Source organism: Manacus vitellinus, unplaced genomic scaffold (assembly GCF_001715985.3).
Source record: "Manacus vitellinus isolate BGI_N305 unplaced genomic scaffold, ASM171598v3 scaffold_2_pilon, whole genome shotgun sequence".
Classification (NCBI taxonomy): Eukaryota; Metazoa; Chordata; class Aves; order Passeriformes; family Pipridae; genus Manacus; species Manacus vitellinus.
Window position 1 is genome coordinate 36,969,896 of NW_021940208.1, and position 22,560 is coordinate 36,992,455.

The following is a 22,560-nucleotide window of genomic DNA, read 5'->3' on the forward strand; positions in this document are numbered from 1 at the left end:
AAAAAATCTGATTTAAGAGGAAGTACATGACATATGCTCCTAGATTCTTGGGGTATATCTGAGCACAGTGAGTTTTATATTAATAAATAAATTTGAAAAAAAAAAAGCTGCATTACTAAAGATTTGGTTAAGGTGGCAGTTCTTACTGATAAGAAAAGAAGACAAAACTAATTACTTGACAGCCTGATACAGTAAACGCTACAAGGCACAAAAAATATTAAAGCTTCTGTAGTACATGTTACCTGAAGAGGAATGTATCACTAAAAAACTATCTAAATGGAGTAAGAGTAATATTAAGACTCAGAAACTGTTCAATACATACATGAACACCTGAAACAGCCTTTAAGTTCAAATTTGCTGGAAATTTTTAGGAAGCACTTTACAATCAGAATTCTAAAACAAATGCATTCTCTTTTTTTCAATTTGCAAGTTGAACTTTTCTGTGGACATAAACTGCATGCTTGATGCATAAAATGCATTTGCAACAATAAACTTTCTGCTGTTTACACTTCAGAAGTCTCTTGGATAATATGAAAAGACAAAATTAATTGCTCAAGTCTGATATTTCAAAGAATACCTTTCAGTTTTCCTCTTTAAAAAGGAGCTGACATCCCACCATGAAAAGCACTGCTACTTGCCACCCACAATGGTCACCCCAAATGTCCCCAGTATGTAGAAAACTACTTCCCAAGAGTTTCAAAACACAATGGACATTGTTCTTTTTGTTACTGCAATAGAATAAACTTTCTTACCAAATACTCTGGCTACAAATCCTAATGGAAACTGAGATGCGAACAGTGTAAGAAACCATGGTGCAGCATAAAGACTGGGACTGATTTCATTTTCTTCAAGATGATTATACAGGTCTCTGTGATAATCATGTAGAAGCCTTGAAAGCTGATACATCTGAATCTACAGTATATGAGGGGATTGGGGGAGGAGGGAAATAAAGAAAGAAAAGTTCAGCTTTACTCAGCTTTCCAAATCATTCACATTTCATTTGAGGGAAATTACCTCCAGTACACATAGCACTGTAAAATGAAGCTTAATTGTCACCTGGGGCTTTGAGTGATATCTACTCACAGATAAACAACCCGCCTCTAATGAATTAAAACTAACACAGCATCCAATAACAAAGAACAGTTTGAACCTAATTATTAATGCAGTATCATTTCAGATTCACGGGCTTAATGTAACCAAAGAATATATTGTTCTAACTTTATCAACAAACCAGAACTTTCAGTCTTGCAGCAATGAAAGCAAAGGTACCTCTTCCAAGATGTCAAAACTCTCCATTACAGAGTTGAACTATTTATGAGTAAATTTCCATATTGCAGCTTTCGGACTTTGAATTTTTGCCATATTTTTGCTGCATTTAAAACTCCTGTGCTACTTCGGACATCACTTTAGACAGCTTTTGTACCCACAGAATACATTACGTACAGAGGTGTCCAACATACATGTTTCCCAGCACATATTCCAATAGTCCTGAGGAATTTAAGATACTGATGCAAAAAGTGTTGCTATACAACCCATAAAAGGTTGCAAGGCAAAACGATTAAAAGGTGCTATTCATTGCTAAAAATACCACCCTGTGGCAAACTATTTCCTTGCAATTTTGATAGTTTATATGACATGGTAAGTCACAGCACAGAGCAATGCTTCTTTCAGAAAGCAGAAGATGAGAAGCAGACATTGATTAGTTGTCAGGTCCATTTTTGTTGTCAACAGTGCTTTTGCTTAAGGTGAATCCATTCCTTAATAAGAAAATGACTCATCCGGCTACTTTCCTACTTCTACAGTTCATGATTCTTCTGTAACAAAAGCTGATTGCACTAACTACCTGGTTAGTCACCAGTGTCCACAGGCAGAGAGATCACTTCTCATTTAGGCAAATCAGCTAAATTTGTGCATGCATTTGAGTCCTTGCTTTAATTGCCAAAGATACCAATTAAGTACAGTTTGTACAGTATCAATACAAAACACATTTACATGTGAAGTTAGAATTGTACCACTAACCAAGTTAGTTCACTATGAACTAAGGATCTATATTACTACTTTTTCCAGACAACAATTAAAAAATTTAAGTCAAATAAGTTTTCATTATCCTAAAGAACCATACAACATTTTTCTTCTACAGGACTGAAGCTAATTCTGCCTATAAGTTTACTTGTGTTTCAATACTGGAAATGCAAATGTTCTACTCCTGTTAGAAAACAAACCAAATTTAGTAAGATGCTCTAAGTCTTGTCTAGTTTGTCTTGAGCAGACAAAACTCTACTTTTGTGTATTACAGAAGATTGGCCTAGAAGCAAACTGTGGGGAAAGTAAGGTCATTTAATTTAAAGGGCAAACAGTACTACAAGTGGAAAACTTTCTGAAATTTAAAAGTGTTCTTACTAAAAGCTTCTGGCAATGAGTCATACTCATTTAAACCAAAATGTGAAATCCTGGACATATGAATGCTCTCAAATCATCAGATGCTATTGGAAGTCTACAAATGCAGTATAATACACAAACACTAAGAGAGCATCATCTAGGGGAAAACCCACAAACATGTATTTATCACACTTTGACCCCCACAGGTTTAAAACACATTTGTGAGGTGGAATGGAACATGGAGGAGGTAAAATGCTACTTATGGCTGTTCACCCTTAATTCATCAACAAAAAACTTGTTATGGCATACTTACATCCACAGAAAAACACTCCTCTATAGTTTTTAGAATAAGCACATACAATTTCTTTGATTACAATCTATTCCATTGCTCTGGACATTTGTCAAATAAGCACCTGAAGTGACTGGTCATGAAAAGTGGATTCAAACTCTCCTTTAAGTTCCTACTTAATTTTAAGCATTTGCTAAGCAGGTAACATGAAACTTTTGTATCTGCCTCTTAGTTTTCTCCTCTGTGGACTACAAGCTTTAACTCAGCAGTGGTATATCCCTTTATAATATTAGGGGTTTATAGCATATAAGTTATTCTAGTCAGTGGATAGTCGCATGTCAAGGTGAAAGATTTCTCAAACCTTAAACCTGGAGTTTATATAGATCTGAAAGATTTTCTGTCTCCTTCCTAAACAGTCTTGAGTAGCTAGCTGTCAAATAATATTGCACAGCATGCATCATTGCTTAGGAAAATTAAATGATTAAAAATTCTTCTGTTTTCTCTCTGTATTGAGGGGTGGTGGATTAGAGAACAATGAGAGAAAAAGATGAAACTATGAGTCAAGGCAGAGCTGCGCAAAGTACAAATGCCTGTGGAGTACACTGACTGGCCACTGTGTGTCACTATTGACTTGACTTGGGGCTACAAGAGAAAAATCTACATCCAAGTGCTCATGGACTGGTAAATAAAAAAAAAATAAAAAAAATCTAATTAATTTCTAAACTCCATCCATAGAGATGCAAGCATATCGGGTTTGGGTTTTTTTTGGGATAAGGATGAGAGAGAAGTAAGGAAAATGAAAGGAAGAGCAAATTAGCAGAGAAAGCATCATTTCCAAAGAGGAGATGATGGGGATGTGTGACAGTAAAAGTCTGCAAGTCCTGAACTTCTCTGTTTTCAAATTGAAAGGTAGAGAGGGGGGTCGACAATAGAATACACATGCACTTCACAACATCCCAAACAGCATAAGAACTTCATAAGGCCCTGGAGAACAAAAGCAACCCCTTAGAGCTCAAAAGTAATTTAAAACTCTAGTTTGCTCTGGAAGGACTGTCTTACCTGTAGTGACATCATGTCTGGCCTGTACTGTTTACGGAATCCAAGGTCATACATGAGGAATTTCAGCATTTCAAAGGCCTGTTCTTCACTCATATGTAGAAGCAGCACTCCAGCTACAAAGCTTATACCTTGACAATAACCCACTTCTTTGTCCAGCAAAGAGTATGCTTTCAGGAGATTAAAGAGTGATAGCTGTCCTGCTCCCAGGTGGGCAGAAAAGTAAGGATGTGTAGGGAATGTGCGTCCTGATGCAAAAAGAGAAGAGTTGTTGATATTCAATTCTTTTGAAAAAAAACCCAATCCAATTCATCTGACAACCAGCACTTCTCCTCCCACAGATCATTTCTCTTTGTTTTTCATATGCAGGTTCCCTTTAGTCAGGCCAGTCTGTATTTTGTCACTGATTTTAAACTTTATCCATTGAGCTCATTTACTATTCTCCTCTGCATAGAACTTGCAGAAGTGACTGAGTTCTCTTTTCAAACAGATGTAGAAGAGCATAAATACAAATGGCATAAACTCAGAAATCATCAGCTTAGAGGACACTAAGTGGCATACACAGAATGTATCCTGTGGTGATGCTCATATAGCATCTATCTCCAGCAACATCTTCTGTTAAAACTGGTGTGTTTTCACTCAAAGACCCACAGAACAAGTCAGAAAAAACAGACATACCTAGATCTACAAGGATGGCGTGCTGTTGAGCGGTCAGTTGCTTCAGAAGTTCTTTGTAAGAGATGTCAGGAGGCTGTTGCTTGTTTGGCAGCCTGTGCCTGACTCGATGTTGCACAGCCAAAAACTGCCATATTTCTCCCCGGCGACTTTTTGGTACACCTGCAGGTAAGTCAAAAAACAAGAGGCCTAAGCGAGGGGATATTTTTAGTGCTACAACACAAGAATTTGCTTTGTCATAATCTTGGCTGAACCACTCTGGTAGCAATTTAAACTTCCCTTCTGTACCATAGCCAGATTATACTGAATTATTTTTCAGCATCTGTAACACAGATATAAGACTCCATGGAAGAGGAAAAAGCAGTATAGTCAAACCCAGCATCTGCATTATACTAACAAGGCCCTTAGGATACCCTCTTGGCCTATGGCTAGTCCACAGGAAGATCTACTTCAAGCCAAAATCCCCAGCCTTTCACTTCAGAAAATGGAATACTAAATAACCATATTCCAGATCTATAAGATGTGGTCGTTCTGACTCTCCAAAGCTTGGCTGTGATTCCCCTAGGTTTTGGGCACAGTCCACAAGGAGACATTATGGTCCAGCCTTCTGGGTAAGTAAGTAAAATTAGAGCATCTGAAATTCAGAGTCCACTGGATCCACTGATCAGAAACCAGAAGGTTACAGTGTTAGCCACAGAGTCTCCAAGTTCAATCTTGAATTTAGCAATACGTGGGAATAAGAAGCTACTTCCAGGAGTATGACTATACATGCTTCTACATTGCTGACATTGTAAGCTGCAAACACAGTGGAACTAATTTTCTGTTTGGCAGCAGAAAGTGCACCTGTGAAGGCAATTTTTTGCTACTGTAAAACGTGTATTGATGGCAGATTTCTTCTGGTATCAAAAGGGAACAAAAAAATACAATCTTCAGACTTCATAGCTAAAAGCCCTCATACATAAATACCTTCTTTTAAAGTGGAATGAATATCTTCCATGTCACATCGGATTTTGGCTCTGCAGTTTAGTAACTTCTTATCCCAAACATTTATGGCATCTTTCTGACATGTACCAACTTCATCATAGTCCAGTTTTACTTTTCTTGATTGAAGTTCATCTCTGCTTGCTAGAGCACAGAACACAAAGGAAGAGCACATGGAAAACCAGAATATCAGAAAATTACAAGATACAACAAATACACAAACCCCATTCAATTTAGATATAGCTCTTTGATAGTCTGACTAGGGATAAATACTCCTTCTACAATTCATTAGTTTATAGCTCAGATGGGGCCAGCATTTTGTCATAAGATCCTCTAGGTAACAGTTTAACTTCTGTTATTGGGTCATGAACACGAGTAATTCATGAAGCAAACAAAACCCACTTTTTTAGGCTTGGGGCAGGAAGAAAAACCCACTCAACACAACTTCACAACACCTGCTGCTTCTTTCAACAGCAAAAACACCTTTGATCATTTTACTCTTATTTATATTAAACATTACAATTGTTTTAGCATGGAAAGTCCCAAACATATGAACGTATTAGAGGTTTAGGCAAGCAAGCTAGGCAACTCTTCTGAATGAAGTCAGTCACACTGGTTCCAGCTCTTACGTGTCCCTTAAGAGAGTGATAAGAGCTCTTGGCAGCACTAACTGGCATCATCAGGGTGACTAGAGTAAACAGAATGAACCAATGTAAACCATATCCATTAAGGTACATTTGTGCTGAAGCACAGAACTCCTGTTGCTATAAACATAAAGGGTTTACTGCATAGGACTACCTGTGGTGCAAAAAATTTATTCCAGAGGACTCACTATTTCTGAAATAAAGTGGCATTGTTACTTTGGTATTTCATTGAGGAAGAGCTTTCATTTCCATTACTGAGAAATTGTGGGTATTTTATCATACATGACACATGTGCAGGAAAGCACTCCAATTCCTCTTACTACTGGTGTAAAAAACCGCAATCTAGACTTGAAAGTGTTTTAATTTAGAGAGGTATATTTAATCATCATTGGACTGAATTGTACATTCCACAACATGACCTCAGAAAGCTGCAGTCCAGTTTATCCCAAATTTGCCGTGATCTGTGTGCAGTACTTGCCCCTTGCAGGAGCCTCCTTCCTCTTAAAAATGTACGCCCTTTCCCCATCATCACCCCTAGGTAAAAGCAAACTCTTGCTCAACCTGCAAAACAAGACAATCTGTTCCTTTGCCTACTGATCTCACTTGAAATAGAGTCAATACTGGATAAATCCACAGAATCATTGCCTAGCCCTCTTCAAAAATGACAAATTATTTCCAGAAGCTTTATGTTACACCTCTGAGAACTTACCTGTTCAAGAATACAGGAGGCCTTGTAGAAGCAAGCATTATACAAGGTGTGGTACACTGCCATAAAAATGGGAATGTGATCTTACCACAGGATTTTGCAGTTCAGTTGGGGTGATTTTAAATTCAAGTCTATTGTTGTACCATTTCACCCAAGAATGCTCACTCTTGTAAGCAGTATGCAACAGATTCAAGACAGCAGTAACATATTTCAGTGTGACAATGAACTCCAAGATTAACTATGCAGTTAACCCTAGTGAAAGTCAGCAAGCTTGACTATTGATCATACTTGTTCTACCTACTATTCCACCCCCAAGGGGTGCAACCAATTGCTTTCAGCCATCCTTGTTAACATTCTTCCTAATCATTGCTAGGTGGCCTAGCATTTTTTGCAGCTCTTATATTTCTAGGTGATCTACAGGAAGAAGCAGTTTCTAGATTCTTAGGGAAAAAAAAAGCAAGTTTGTGCAACAGACAGAACTTACCTTCTGTAAAACAAAGAGCTAATAGTATTCAAGTCTCCTCGACAGCAAAAGGAATAGGAAAAGAGGTTCTATTAATATTTCGTAAATTAAAGTCAATAAAAGATTAACAGAAAACCACTAGAAACAATTCCATAGCAATTTTGGTCTTAAGTCAATCGTATAGAGGTAATAAATTCACAGCTAGGAACCTGGTTTCAAGTAAAGAAATTTCTGCATTTCTGTTACTACATCTCCCTTTCCTGAGATCTGCATTTAATTATAGGTTAGGATGCCAAGAACTACCCAAACCAACACTTGTTTGGAATGTATCAGTTCTGTGCATGTCCTGTCCATAAAATGGCCCATGTTCTAACAGCTCACAGGAAGGAAACCTACAGCTAGGAGTTCAGACAGTTTACTTTTCACCCTTTGAAAATAAGATGTCGAATTTTAGCTGGCCAGAGCACCAGTTTCACCAGCAGTATTTATGAACCTGAATACAAGAATGAGACAAGCTCCTTGGAGCACAAATCAGGAATGGGGGCTGGCAAATGAGCACCAGTTTGGAGGCCCTACTGCTGACACTCCTGTTTTCACCACAAATGATCAGGTAGGAAGAACTTGCTTTCTACACATCCATTACAGAATGAAAATAACTTGTCACTGAGTCTTAAGTAACTGGATTGATTCAACGGTTTTCAGTATCCCCGCACAGGGCAAGTACGGCAGAGAGTTTGTCCCTCAGCAGCTCAAAATAACAGAGGGAATAACATGAAATCAGTAACTACAGCAGATGTCCAGCTTCCTCATCCCACAACACACTGTTAAAACAGTTTATGAAATGAAGATTTTGGCTGAAGTTAAAACAGACTTCTCTCTAATGTTCCCTCTGAACCTAGGAGTTTCCACAGAAGTGTGTGTCAACTGGGAGACAAACTGTATGGAGAAACTGCACAAAGAAATACACTACACGTGTGGGAAATACATTCAAGGATGCACTCTTACTGGGACATGGAAAGACTTCTGTCCTAGTTTTTTTTCCTCTCCTTGCCTTCTCAGTAAGCAAGACTAAACAAGGAAAAAGAGTTAACTGACCTTAAAAAGATTATTATGTTTTGTCAGAAGAATCATATTACCATATAACAACGTTATATAGCTGTGAGGGACTGAAAAAAGTTATTAAAAAGTTATTACTGGCTTGAAACAACTCTGGGGGGGGAAGAAGAGGGCTGATTGGGTTCTGCCAAGGGGGAATGGTGCTCTGCCCCCCCATAACCTGCCTCCTTGAGAGCCACTGGTGCAGCTGTCAGTCACTGGCACACCAGGAGCACTGCCCCATCCCCACCACCACCCTGTCCCTTTAGTCCAGCCCAGAATGGCTATTAGCCATTGGCACACCTGAAACCCTACACCACACCGCCTGAAGCCCCTAACCCAGCCCCTTATGGCTGACAGAGCTCTCGTGTGCCTCTCTCTCTCTCTCACTTCTTCCTCTTCTCCTAATTCCTTTCCTTGATATTTGGGTAATTTAACCCTAGATAGGTTGGAATTTGCTAAGTCAAGCTTTGTGAAATGGCATATGTTGATTGAACGCTTGTTTTAAACTTTTGCCAAGTTAGCTTATTTTCCAAAGTTTGCCAGTAAAAGTGTGTTATTTTGACCCCCTGAGAAGTGTCATAGTGTTTCTCTTGTGGGTGGTCTTGAGATCTAAAAGAACTGAAGGCCCCTTTTAATAAACACCTCGTGGGGGTTTTGGGAGCCGTGTATCTTTTTTAAGGTAAAACCCCTCCAATGAGCTCATGAGCCAAGACTGGGATGTTACAACAGCATATAGAAAAAGATGAGGGCAGCAATTCCAGAGAGGACACCTGAAATTTTTAACTTGCACTGAAAGCTTGTTACGTCTACTATACTGAAGAACTTCTATATGCTAGGACAGACATTGCACCTTATTTGTGTGAGTCTTGATCAGTCATAATAAAATATCTTAACTGTTGCTCAGGTAGCTGATGATCAGAATGGTTAAGTTCAGATCCCTCGCTAACAGCACTCAATTTCCAGTCTACAAGTGCTCATGTTCCAAAAAACAGAACTTTCTGACATACCTCAAGAGCCAGTTGCTCAAAAATCATATTTGGATTCAAGTATTAATAAATTACCACTGTGATATGGTTAATGTAGGACAAAAAGCCTGGAGAGAAATACCATGAGCTGCAAAGGACTGAAACGAGATAGAGAGGGTAAGGTTTACTATACCTAAGTGTTCACAGAGCACCTGTTCTCACTCCACATTAGAACTCCTACACTTAGATAGATAGAACACAGACTGCAGCAACTTTTGCCTAAAATGCATTAAAAAAGGAAAAGTTATTACTTTCTTCTGTAACTAAGGTGACTCACCTAAAGTCAGGCAGATAGAGAACCTGGTAGAGTGTGAGATAGGACTAGGTGAACACATTTTTTTTCTAGCACCGTTAACCAAAAAGTTACAGAACCACATCTCTGAGGTGCCCAGCACCAGAACAGTTTTCATTTTAAGGCAGTAGAATCTGCAACAGCTTTTAGGGGTATTTTCTAAATAGCTAACCTTCCAGCTTCTGGTTTTCTTTTTCCATTCGAAGTAACAGAATTTGTTGATGGATAGCTTTTCTCCACAGACTTTGTAGTTCTTCTGAGTTTTTCCTCTCTCCAGTTTTATCTGGACCATCCTCATTTTGCAATACTAGAACAAGAGGGTCCTCCTCCAGGGGTGGAGCAAGAGGGGATAAGGGTAACAATTCACTTCCATCATGACCATCTGCAAAGAATCATAAAGCTATTAGAGGAAAATCAGATTATTTCACATATCATGAAAAACTATGTCACAACAGAACAAAAATAGCTGTCTTCCACATCAGCAGAGACGTGCTTATTCCAAAGACAGAGAAAATGAAGTTCAACAGTAGAGAATTATTTTTAAATACAGTGTTTTGTTTACATTAAAACTATATTTAAATTAAATGCAGCTAAATAAGAGGTCACCCAGTATTTCAACTCTTTCCCCTGCTAGCTCTTTCCAGAGTTACAATGAGGCATTTATCCATGAAGTCTCCTTTACAGCTGAGCTTGTTTACTGCTGTGATTTACCACAGGTTCTATATTAAAAGCAACTTTTTTCATCTGCTAAGCTGCACTACAGGCAGTGATGTAGCACTTTATGGTCACTAAATACAGAGTTTGTCGTTTACCTATGGTTTTGAATTCCGCCAAATGGGACTTTATCAATATAGCACAATCTTAGATATGTCAGAGGTTTCCACCTTAAATGACTTAAAGCTGTAAGAATTATTAACACACTCAACAGGTGCTATGTGCACTACAAGGACAAGGCAGAAAATTTACCTTTTTCTGCAAACACTCCTATTATGTACACAGGCTAGGGTAAAAGTTTCCTAACTCTTAAAGAGGGTATCTTTGTCAGCACGAGGCTACCACTGTGGCTATGGGAGGTTGCAATTCATTTTATTTTGATGACAGAATCCTCTATTCAAAGCAACAAAGATCTAAGTAGTCTAAAGCCAATTGAGCACAACTGATCTCTAGCAAGGTTCTAGCATTAATATTGTATCAAGCTGACTCCCTTCTCCCTTTTGTATTTGCACATGTTGCAGTTCACTATAGTACTAAACAACAACTGCTTGTTTATTTTCTTTAAAAGCACACACAGACCTGGATGCTGCATCTTGGAAGGAGATTTATTCATAGGTGAAGCTACCTGCAGGAATATTCTCCGCCGCCAGGAGATGCGGCGAGGTGTGAGCGTGGCCCCCACAGCATTTAGAGACTCACTGCTGCAGAAAGTTGATGTTCTTTTCTTTCCCTCCCCATCACTGAAGGAAAGAAAAAGCATATGGGGTGTTGAAAGTCAGACATCTTTGGAGGGGAAAAAAAATAATCTTTATTAAGTCTGTCTAATGTACAACCAAACCTGCAGGAGCCTTTGCTGGGAAGCTTAAGAAGGGCAAAGCGTGCTGTGTGTGAGCTTCACCTTGAATACAGAAGTGCCCAATTGTTTTCTTGTAACACACTGCTGTGAAGTTGGCACTATATACCACCAGGAAGCATTCACACAGGGCTCAGCTGGAAGCTCAGAATAAACGCTAAACTTTTGGAGCAGCTAAGAGAGAAACACGGTAATACTTAGCCTCTAAAACAGACAGCAATGGGTTTTATTTTGCCATACATTAGTCTTATGGGAGCAAACTGACATAACACTAGATGTTGCTCTAGTGGAGCACAACACTTCATTTAGTGCCATTTTAAATGTCATGATGAGCTCAGGTGAATATTTTATTGGAGACAACGTTCTGTCTTCTCGTATAGTCTATTTCTTATGCTTCAAGAAGTGGATGCTTCACTTGCATAAATGACGCCAAATGTCTTCATGTTTCATCAGCATCTCCAGCTGAAGGAACAGAGCCTCTGCAAACAGAGGGCACACTCAGCTCCTATCACAATGACCTGAAAGGGGCTGATCTCCCCAGTTACCATGTAAAAATATATTTACACAGTAATTTTAACAGTAGCTTATGTTGCTGGAAGAAGCAAGGAGAGGATACAGGAAAGCTTTGCTGGGAGGTTATTCTAAGAGGACACACCAAGCATACCTTTCTACTGACTTCTGCCAGAAGAAAAGACCTTCAGCTTTCATAAGTACTTGAGCCACTTTCAGAAATATTTCAGCATTTTGCATTTCTGGTAGTAAAGTAGGTGCACAAATCTCATATAGCAATGGGTACACTGATTATCTGCCACAAATCCTTCCATGTAATGTCAACAGCATGAGACACAACTACAGGCTTTTAGGAAGAGAGCATCAAACCCGGGGAGCTATGTCCACAGCTTCACTTTCATCACAGGGAAAACTGCCATATCAACACAGTAGCTACACTTAAACCTCCATCCTGTGATGAATTTCCATACTACAGTGCAAGAATCCTAAAAAGTTAGATGAAAGGAAAGCCCAGCATGCTCACTATGTTTTTAGTGGTAAGGCAGTTGCAGGTGATTGCAGTTTGTCAGCTGCAGTCTGTCCCCCACATCTGGCCTGCACAAAAGGAGACATCTGCAAGGGAGAACTGTGAAGTTTCAGCTACACCATCTCAATCAGCACTTCATATCTAATACTCTGTGCTAAAATGATTCACCAAGTTAGAACCAGCCTTTTTGGTGACCAAAGCCGTCATTATGCTAATGATCTACAATAGCTCCCTGACATTTTTAAGTCTCAGTGAGCAAAGTGGACTCACCATCATACCAAGGTATCAGACCCTGCTTCCATACCCTGGCAGAGAAATAACCATGTCTTCAAATTCAGCTACCCAGCAGTAGGCACCACCCTTGCCCTCTTCTGAAAACAGCACTACAGGCTGGAAGCCCTGAATATCAGATAGTCTGCATTATTCTCTACTCCTGATTTAGTTTCCATTGTGTCTCAGTTCCCTATGCATCATACTATTAGTAGGTGGTCTCAGTAGATCCCCATGTTGCATTAACCAAGACAGCAACTGTGACAATCTTCTTTGTCTAACGCTGTAAGAGTCTTTAGTGATGGGCTAACCACTGCTCATGGTAGCTAAACATAGAGTACAACACTAATTCTGAATCTACAGGTATTGTTTTCCAAAGGTATTTCAGTCCAACAACTCTTGGAAATGAGATACTGAATTTGGATATATAATCATTCTAATGGACATATAATCTGTTCTGTAAATATCTGTAATGGAACTACTTCTCACTATTTCAAGTCTTACATATCTCACGTTAGAACACAAAAACTGAGTCATTCCAGGGCTTACTAAATAGAGGCCACACAACAAGGGAATGAAAACTTTCTTTCTACTGCTGTGTACAAAAATCCATGTTCAGCTACTATGCCTGTAAACGTGCAGACAGTCCTATTTTGAGTCGGAAGGAATTCAAAAGGATCACCAGGTCCAACTCTCAAGTGAATGGCACGTGTGGGGATTGAACCTGGAACCCTGGTGCACCATGCTCCGACCAACTAAGCTAATCTCAGGGTTAGTGTTCAATTTACAGTAGTAAAATTAGCAGGAAAGTAAAAATAAGAAGATGGTTATTACAGGATAAGAAACTAAGCTGTTTACACCATTTGAGTCATGGAGTTGACATTGGGATGAACTAATTACATATGCTACCTCATGAAGTATGCAAATCATACAGTTCTGAGGACCTGTACTTCTGTTGTTAAAACCTCCCTTCCAAAAATCCCCTGGTATTTTAAGTGACTAACATTAATCACCTCCTCTTTCAAAGAGCTGTCTGATGAGTGATTAGAGGAAACCTTTCAAAAGTCTCAGGAACACACTTTACCATATTCACCCAGGAAAACACCAAGATTTAGGAAAAGGAGGCTAGAAAGGGAGCAAAGAAAGTTTTCTCATTTCAAGAAAAACAAGTCCTAGCTTAGTATCAGATCTGAAGGTGTGAAACAATATCCTATAGAGTAAAACTACGAAGAAGTCAGAGTAAAATGGTAGTGTCTCCTATCCTAATGAAAAGGTTCAGGAGATGGGTGTAAAAGACAGTTTTCTAAACAGGGTGGGGGTAACGAAAAAAGTGTATGCGACCATTAGATATCAGCTCCCTACAAAATGATGAGGTTTATTAACGTGAGTGGAGAGACTAGGAGCCAAAGCAACTCCAAAACTTCTTAAATAGAGTTCAGTCATTGCTACTGAGAAGCAGAGAAGAGCTTTCACTACCTACAAACTTGGGGAAAAAGACTTTCACAACTTTCCTGTCAGGGCACCGATACTGAACCTCACTCACAGGAAAAAATTCTTAAGAATTCTTAAGAAAAGACCCTGTTGTGACAACACCACAGGTGAAACATCCACATGGGAAACATGTTGCATGGTCACCTAGCAGAAGTAGTCCAATCACTAATTCCAGTTTTTAACAATGTTTTTGACTTTTAAAAAAACGTTTCTATGTCAAACTAAAGAAATTTATAACTCTCTGAGACTATCAATTATAGACCCTAGGCACTGGGGCAAGGCAGAGGATGAGTACTTCCTGGATTATATAGTAACATAGCCACCAAGAAGAAAAAAACCATAACTACTTTCTACAACTTCTTCTTTGGTAAAACAGATACGAAAGAGTCAAATACTTCAACAGAGAAATTCCACAAAATGGAGGATTTCCATTTGTTTGGGGTTTAACTTAACTGTTTCTGTTTTAATCACTTAACATACCTCCCATGCAGCTCTGGAAAAATAAAACAGTGTAATACTCTATATTTAAGACAAATGCATCACAACTCAGTTTGGAGAATAATGGTTCTCTGTAAGGTTACTAAGTCTCTGCTTCTGAATTAATACAGAAACCAAAATGCATTTATCAGCTTATATGCAATAAAAAGTGAAAAGCTAAAAATTCAATGTAATGCCTCAAACATTTCAGTCTCTACTTTTATCCTTAAGCTGTTACAAGCAAAAACTCAAGTAAGTCAAGAGTATAGTGTACTGATTATCTCAGTTTTTTATCTCAGGTAATTGCAACTCGGTTTCCCTGAAGCATCATCTCATTCACTATCAGATAATGCATAGGATGAAGATGAGACAACTACTTCAGGGGAAGGAAAAAAAATAAGGAAAGAATAAATCTCAAAAATTTGGTCAGATTACAAACATGCTTACTGTTTGGTTTTAATTATCCAAATATCTTCCCAGAACCGTTCTTTAAAATGCTCCCTAAGACTGATATTCAAAAAACCACAAAGCTACCTCATTTCTTGTGAACTCTTTACATAATATCTACCTGAATTATTTTGCGCTTGAGTCCATGAAAGCCAACTGACTTTTGAACAAATACTGTTGCAGCTCGTGCCAAGATTTGCATTTTTCCCCATTTCACCTTCATTTAAACTTCTCTTCTTGATTGCTATAACTAGCAACTGAATGAATGCAACCTACTTTGCAGTTTGGAAGCTGATGGTACAAAATCCCCCAGATCAAGTACAGAATTCAACTTCCCAGTCTTTTCATACAAATTCAAGATGAAATGATATCAGAAATGTGTATACTGTAAAACCTACATAGAAACACGATGGTCTTCTGGGAATGGTTCCTGATTTGAAGATCTCCCCACTTAGAGTTCAAAACTCCATTACAATGAAACACAGTATCTTGACCTGTCCACATAACCAATTTTAAAAAAGAGTAATATCTTAGAACAGTCTGGAATTAGCTGGGATAAAAGTACAGTTTTCATAAAATAGTCAATCCCTACATTCCCCAAATCTAGAAAGCTAGGTTTGATAGGATCCAGCTGCCGGTATAAACTGTCTTGGGCATTGGTTCAGTTTGGATCAAGACTGCTAACTAAAGGGAACACAGAAACAAAGCTGCACTGGAACACAAATTAGAAGCAGTCTATAAGAGACAGGTTATTTTTTTGCCACTTCTCATATCTTTTCTTCTTCCTCATATCTCTTCAACTGGAAATTATTTGTTAATTCTCCCTAAGCATCTCACAGTTAGTATCACCCAGTTAACTTGGTGTTTCCCCTTCTCATGCACAGGCAACCCATACTAGTACTGTGCACTCTTCACATTGCTCTTTTCTTATTTTAACATGCCAATGATCACGGCAATGCATGCTGGTTTGCATTCAGCAGAGAAAGCATTAAACTGGTGTGACACTCCTAAAATCCACTGCATTTCACATGACAAACCAATGCAGCAGATTTGCAACACTAGAACAGAAATAGGTGATAGCTACTAGATGTCAGCATAGAAGCCTCTATTTTTAACAGGCTTTTTTATCCAAAAGCCTGTTCACCTATTTGCATCACAGAAGTCTGTTAGAAATGCAGGAGCACAAGGCAGTGGGAGAGATGCTATGTGCTGCATTTCACTGGGAATCCTTTTGTTAAGCTGGTTGCACTGAAGAACTAGGCAGAAGACAACGCTCTCACCTCTTGGAGAGGTCACTTTCTGAGCGCTGGAGCAACCTTCCTGAGCCCTGGTAAAAGTTTTTCAGGAAAGAAGGGGCAGAGACAGAGGAGGGGAGACCAGGTGACGCAGATTCACTCTCACTGAGAGCGCGCCGAACCCCGACCTTAGGACTGTGCAGGCAACAAGAGAACATAGCAAATGGGTCAGCATAGATTTGGAAACAACAAAACATCCAGATTAAAGATACTGGTCAAGTACTCCATCTTTGTTTCCAAGAAGATAAAATGTACCAAGTGCGCTACAGGGCAGTTTCCCTGGTGATACTCATTTTCTTGTTACAGCTGATTTCTTTTAAGAAACTTTCCAATGACACTGCAGAGCAGGGAGACCACCTTATTTCTTTAGTTTTATTTACTTTCAAAGCAAATTCAAAAAAATAATCTCTTAAACATTCAGAAAATATCCTTAGAAACCTTCTTCCAATAATATGAACAGCCTTGTTCCTTCCCTTCACTTTTCTCTTGCTTTTGTAAATAACACATTAGAAATTAGACATCATTTAAAGGCAGTATTTTTGAATAAATTGTTGTGAAGTGTTTAAATCAAGATAGTCAGTTAAACATTACTTAATAGTAGTAACAAGTGTTGGGGGGACATACAAATTAATTCACTTTCTTTTACTTAACATTTATGACTAATCCTCAATAGGAAAGAATGCAGAATCTCAGTCTAGAACCACCGCTACTACAAACTCTTGACTGAAAATCTGATGATGATGTCACTTAATCAGAGACTTCTTAAGAGTTATTACAAAGAAATACAAAAGTCAGCAAGTCAGCAAGTCCTTCGGCTGGAACTGTCACAGGGTTTCCTGTTTGCATACAACATGGTGAGTGGGGAAAAAAAAAACAACTGAAATTTATCTCAGTAAAAAACACATTATTTATGTCTTCAGAAACACAGTGTAACAAAGCTACCTCAAGGCTAGCTTCTTACCCCTCATCCCCTTTCATTCTCTTAAACAGAATAGATATTTTTTCCTTCCTCTACAAGCTGGTGCAGCATTCACACTGATATATCAAACAGGTGAGAAATTACTATTTAAACCATTTTTAGAAAAAGCCCACAAAAAGTATAATTGCAGCTAAGCACTGAAACGGACAAGTAGATTGCAGAAAGTGATCCTCCAACAGGAAAAAGCTCATCTGGGCCTCAATTTTGTAAAGGTTTTGTAGTTTGTACACTCATTTACTGCAGATATCCAGGATGGAGGCAAAGAAAGAAAGTACAGCCAAAGAGACCCACAATGAACTGTGGAGACCTCTTCTGCTGAGTGACGGAACTCCTGAAGGAACAGCGTTCCTCCACATGTTTATAGCTGGATAGTCTCCAAAGGAAGGGGAAAGAAATCATAGAGGAAGCTTCGGAGAAAGGCAAACAGGGAAATCACAAGCCTCAGAGTTCAGTGGAGGTGTTTAATCCTTATGTCCTTATGGAAGACTCCTCACCAGTTTAAATTGGACGTACTCCCTGTGAGCTTTTACGAACACAGTGACAGACACTTGTACCTTTTTCAACCTGGCATAAAAGCATCAGGCCATGTAAAGCACTGAGGACCTCTTCTCCAAAGAGCATGACTACCCATACTGCCAAAGAGGCTCAGCTCAGAGTTGACAAATAAATAAATAAATAAACAAACAGATTTGTGTCAGCATCCAGCCGAATCATCAATTTGATCTATTGATGCCTCCGCTGAATGACTTTCAGGGATTAATGAGTTACTGCAAAGCACCAAACTACTTGGAGGCAGAGAAGACAGGTTGAAAATATATGAATGGGCAAACCAACTCTGGAGAAGTGCAGAAACAGAGTCCATAAGGAGTGAGGCTTGCGTACTGCAACGGCAGGGGAGAGCAGGAGCTTGGCACAGCATGCCCTGACTCACCTTGTTATCTCCACGCAGTTCTGCCGCAGTAGCGGGGACCGGACGCTCTGGGATCTCCCGTTCTGGAAGGTTATCCTCCGCTTGGCGCTGGAGGGGGGGTGGCTGAAGGTGTGTGCACGCCTCCTGAACTGGGGGGATTCCGAGTCTTCCTCAGGAAATGTCTGCCAGGCTGAGGACACGGGGGACGCTGGAGGAGTAGCTGGCGGGGAATCGCCCGGTGAAGTGTCCTGAAAGGAAGTGCTGGCGGAGTAAGGCCTGACGCTCTGTGCCCTACGAGAGCTCTCATCTAACCCACGGGCCATGCGCTGCAGCATCAGGGCACCAAAGCCTCTTCCCCTTCTGGGTCATGGCCTATTGTATGCTAATTATCACCCAAACCAGACATCCTTTGATAATTCACTCGAAACCAGCAGCATCCTTCTTAAAAAAAAAAAAAAAAAAAAAAAGAGAAAGCAGAAAGAGGAATAAAAATGTATATGTAAGGCAAACAATGTATTAATTACACCGGGCATCCTCTCACAGGGATTGGCATTCCAGTTACCAGACTTGTGTCTTTTTCGGGAAAACAGGGGAATGGAAAAGACTAGGGAAACTGCTTTTAGCTAGTTTCCTCGACATATCGCGAGCATACTTCCTGTACCGTCACAGCAACATCCTGGAAGAGAGACTGTTATTACACAGCCAGTTTATGAGTAACTGTAGCAGGAAAACCTTAACAGAATCTTCACTCCTGGGAAAATCAGCAACCAACTCTCATGTGAGGTAAAACATTAAAAACAGGAAATAAAAAGAAAGTGAACAGAGTTCCGCCCTCTTGCTACCATACAGCATGCCCAACAGCTGGGTTTAGGTCAAAAATTTTTACTTCCCTAAATCAACTATTACTAAAGAAAGGATTCTTCACCTTCAGAGCATTTCCTTCTGTTGAGACATGACCTTTTTAAATTACTTCAGTAAAACAAGGCAGAAACTTAACAGAAACTCCTTGTTTTTTGTAAAGCAAGAGAAATGTAGAAAAAAAACGAGTGACAACCAGATTAAAGTTGAAGATTCAAGTCAACATAAACCCCAGCTTTCTTACACCTCCTGACTCCCAGTGGAAATTCTTCTTTGAGTTTTGTAAATTGGTGTGCTTTGTGCTACTTCCTTCCAGAGTGCCATATTTACACTTCATTAACACCCGTACATGAAAACGTGCCAATTTAAACTAAGCTCCTTACTTACTTTGTCAGAAGCAAGGCTGTTGTAGCGCTCAAAGCTGTCCACACTTCCCAGGCGGCCTCGCATTCTGTTGGCTCCCTGCAAAAAAAAGGGCAAGTAATCTAACCTGGTCTTTTTCCTCTTTTTCTGAAGGTTAAGTAAAGATGGCAACACCTGTGCAAGTGAACACAGGACTGTTCAGGCTCAAGAAAAGTTTGACATAAGACCACAGCTGATGGGGTAAGCACAGGATTTTACAAGCAGTGACATCTTTAGCTGGTCAAACTGTACCTTCTCCCATGCTGCTACCAGGAGTTTTAAAGCTGCAACTCTATTGTCTGAATCAACTGAATATTTCCTGATATATCTGAGGCAAAATAGCTGAGTTGGCTCAAGAAGATTAGTTCAAAAAACTCCACACTTCAGTACTGTGCACGCGCTGCTGCTAATGGATGCACTGTAATATCAACACAATTTGCTCCATATCTAGACATTTCAGACAAATTCAGTCCACCTGTGCAAAAGTAGTTAAAGTACTAAAACTGGGAAAAAATGCTCTTTGGCTGCAAATCCATCCAAATACCACAAGACACAAATAAGACTTTTCATTTATAGTTCAGATAAACCTGACAAGAATTTGCCAGAAATTAATGTTAGAGGACCTTTGCTGAACTTGTAATGGTCCTTTGCTTTCACAAGAAGAGGTGATAGATCAGCAATACTTTTGAATACCTTTCACTCCTAACTTTAACTCCCTGGTGATGTATGCTGTTGGACACTTCTGACTGCTGAAGTAAGTTGCTTTCAGTACTATATCAGGAGAAAAATAGCCTAGGTTTTAGGAAAACTGTAGACAGAGCTCCTCTTGGTATGCTTGCAACTCCAGAGGAAGTTTTGTTAACATCAGTAGTATTTATTTAGCGTACTTTTCCCTAGTAAGGGTTATTTTCTAGACTCAGAGTGCCCTTTAAGTACCTTATTCCATTTAAGCACATTACCAATAAATACTCTGCCTGAAGCATCTCTTCACTGACCCTCACAATAAAACAAGAGGAAAGAATAACTCACTACCTTTGAAAGCACACACTTTTGGCATTGTAATAAGGGCTTTTTGGTTAAGAAAGAACAACAACAGAAGAGGTTAGTGCATCATGGGCTGGAAGAAATCTGTTCATGAGGTCAAAGAAAGGTTATATTTATTTTCCTGAGGTACCTCATTAGGAAGTCACAGCCTGTTTTCAGTTCAAACTTCACAAAAATAAGATCAGTCCAGAAAAACAAAGAAGTGAAAAAGTGACATTCCTCTGGGACTAAATGAAGCCAGAGCACAGAAACCAGCATGTTTCCCTATGGCAAGTAGTGAGCAGCCACTCCTTCAAGTAGCTTAAAATGTCACTTAATGCTATTTATCTAGCTAAGAAGCCATCCACTTAAAGTGTTCCTAGATATCTGGTTACTACATACTTCTTTTTAACTTTGCTAAGATTGAGGCTGTCTAAGTCTCTCCCCAACATATACTGACTTTTACTTTTTATATAAACCTTTTTATCTACAAAAAGATGCTGAATGCCAACTTAAAAAAAAAAAGCCCAAAACCAACTTAAGTTTTTTCCTGGTCTCTTCACTCCTAAATGTACTTTTACATAAAGATGGTAACTTATGCATAATTAGCCTCCATTACAAGATCAATACCATTTGCACCTGGCTTAAGGAGGAAAAACTCACCACAACAATAGGTATTTAGTGCTTAAATACCTTTAGGAGTTAACCATTATCCATTAAGCTTGTTGTAATAGCCTGATGAAGAATATGAACTATTGAAACAGTTATTGTGTATAACATGTATGCACATAACACAGTGCCAATGCAGAGAGATATTTGTATATACTTGCTTTAATCAAATAATTAGTGTTTGAGCTGCACTGCAAATAATTTTTCTTGGTCTTGTATTGTGTAACCTTTAAGTGGATCAGCAAGGATGAACCCCTACATGTATCATAATTTCCTGCAACATACTGCTGTTTCTGATCTATTGCACTGTGAGGTTAAAGATGAAACAACATTCCTCACAACAGCAAGTCCACTTCATAAATAGCAAACCTGAAATTGCGCTAATCCAAATTCAGGTGCCCCCTTCTCTTGAACTCAATCATAGACTGTGTACATCCTTACATTATAATATGCAGCACGTCAAAGTGGCCCTGGTGAGAAGAAAGATACTACATAAAAAACCCTCAACAACTATTTTTAAGAAATTTCCCTTTAGAGACTTTTCAATTTAAGCAGTGTACTTTGTCCAGATTATTTCTCCTTGACATGACCAGAGTGCCAGTATGCCTGTATATGCTTTACTGAGTTATTTCAGTGATGTATGCTTGTTCCATAACCACTGTGGGGTTCGTGACCCACCATCAGAGCTAGATTACTTTCCAGTCACATGTCCTTTGGATGTGGAAAAGAAATCAGACTCAGCAAAGGTCCAACTGTAGCTGTGACCATTTGACGATATTCCAAACTGCCAAAATTATCCAGATCTTCTGACTGTCATCACTCTCTTTTGTGCATGCTCTATCCCTCTCTTTCTCTCTCTCCATATTCAGACCAAATTCCTAGCTTGTTAAACTTGCTACACAGCAGAGGTCATATTTGACCAGGAGAGTACTAATGCCAGTTTCAGCAGAAGACCAAATTGACACCTAACTGTAAGTTCTAAGGTTTCTCTCTGGCAAACACTATTTTGTTTCCTTTATAGGGAACATCTATGGCATCCTAGGTTACTTTATGACATGCCTACGAAACTGCAGGACAAGTGCAACTTAGTGCTTGATTTAGCATGGTACTTTTAAAATTACTAGCAGAAGGAACTTAATTTCACTACTCCAAATTATATTTAGACCTCACCATCCAGTACTCACAGCTCATCACACTTTCTCTGTAATGACACATTGGATTCCAGGCACCCAGCCTTCTTCAGTTACTCCTCTATATGCCTCTCCTCTGACTCAACCTACTAAGCAAGGGGACACTAAGCAAAATTTGCAATTCAGACTTCTTTATTAAAAGGTTATTTCATATAAGAGAGTTTCAGTAATTATCTGCAATTTCACATCATATCTGGCTAGGAACATTAAAATGAAGAACAACTCACTTTTTAAGACTATTGCTTATTTATTCCCTGCAAAAGGAACTTTGTAACTACTTTCTGAAGATTCTTGGTGCCTACTAGAAGCACTTTTAGCTATGAGACCTAAAGCATTAC

The 22,560-nt window shown here is 39.1% G+C and overlaps 1 protein-coding gene across 2 annotated transcripts in view; it reads right to left on the reverse strand.

Moving 5' to 3' along the window:
- Positions 1–22,560, reverse strand: part of TBC1D4 (TBC1 domain family member 4) — a 51,986-nt gene that overhangs the window by 10,116 nt on the left and 19,310 nt on the right. The window contains exons 9-17 of one of the 2 annotated variants that reach the window (XM_018071071.2): positions 19,326–19,400; positions 18,102–18,328; positions 16,177–16,326; positions 10,902–11,062; positions 9,781–9,990; positions 5,366–5,524; positions 4,403–4,561; positions 3,728–3,972; positions 753–912 (exon numbers count right to left, since the gene is read on the reverse strand). In XM_018071071.2, coding sequence (XP_017926560.1) covers positions 753–912; positions 3,728–3,972; positions 4,403–4,561; positions 5,366–5,524; positions 9,781–9,990; positions 10,902–11,062; positions 16,177–16,326; positions 18,102–18,328; positions 19,326–19,400 — 1,546 coding nt within the window. The remainder of the gene's footprint in view (positions 1–752; positions 913–3,727; positions 3,973–4,402; positions 4,562–5,365; positions 5,525–9,780; positions 9,991–10,901; positions 11,063–16,176; positions 16,327–18,101; positions 18,329–19,325; positions 19,401–22,560) is intronic. The other variant, XM_029960924.1, reaches the window with a different exon arrangement.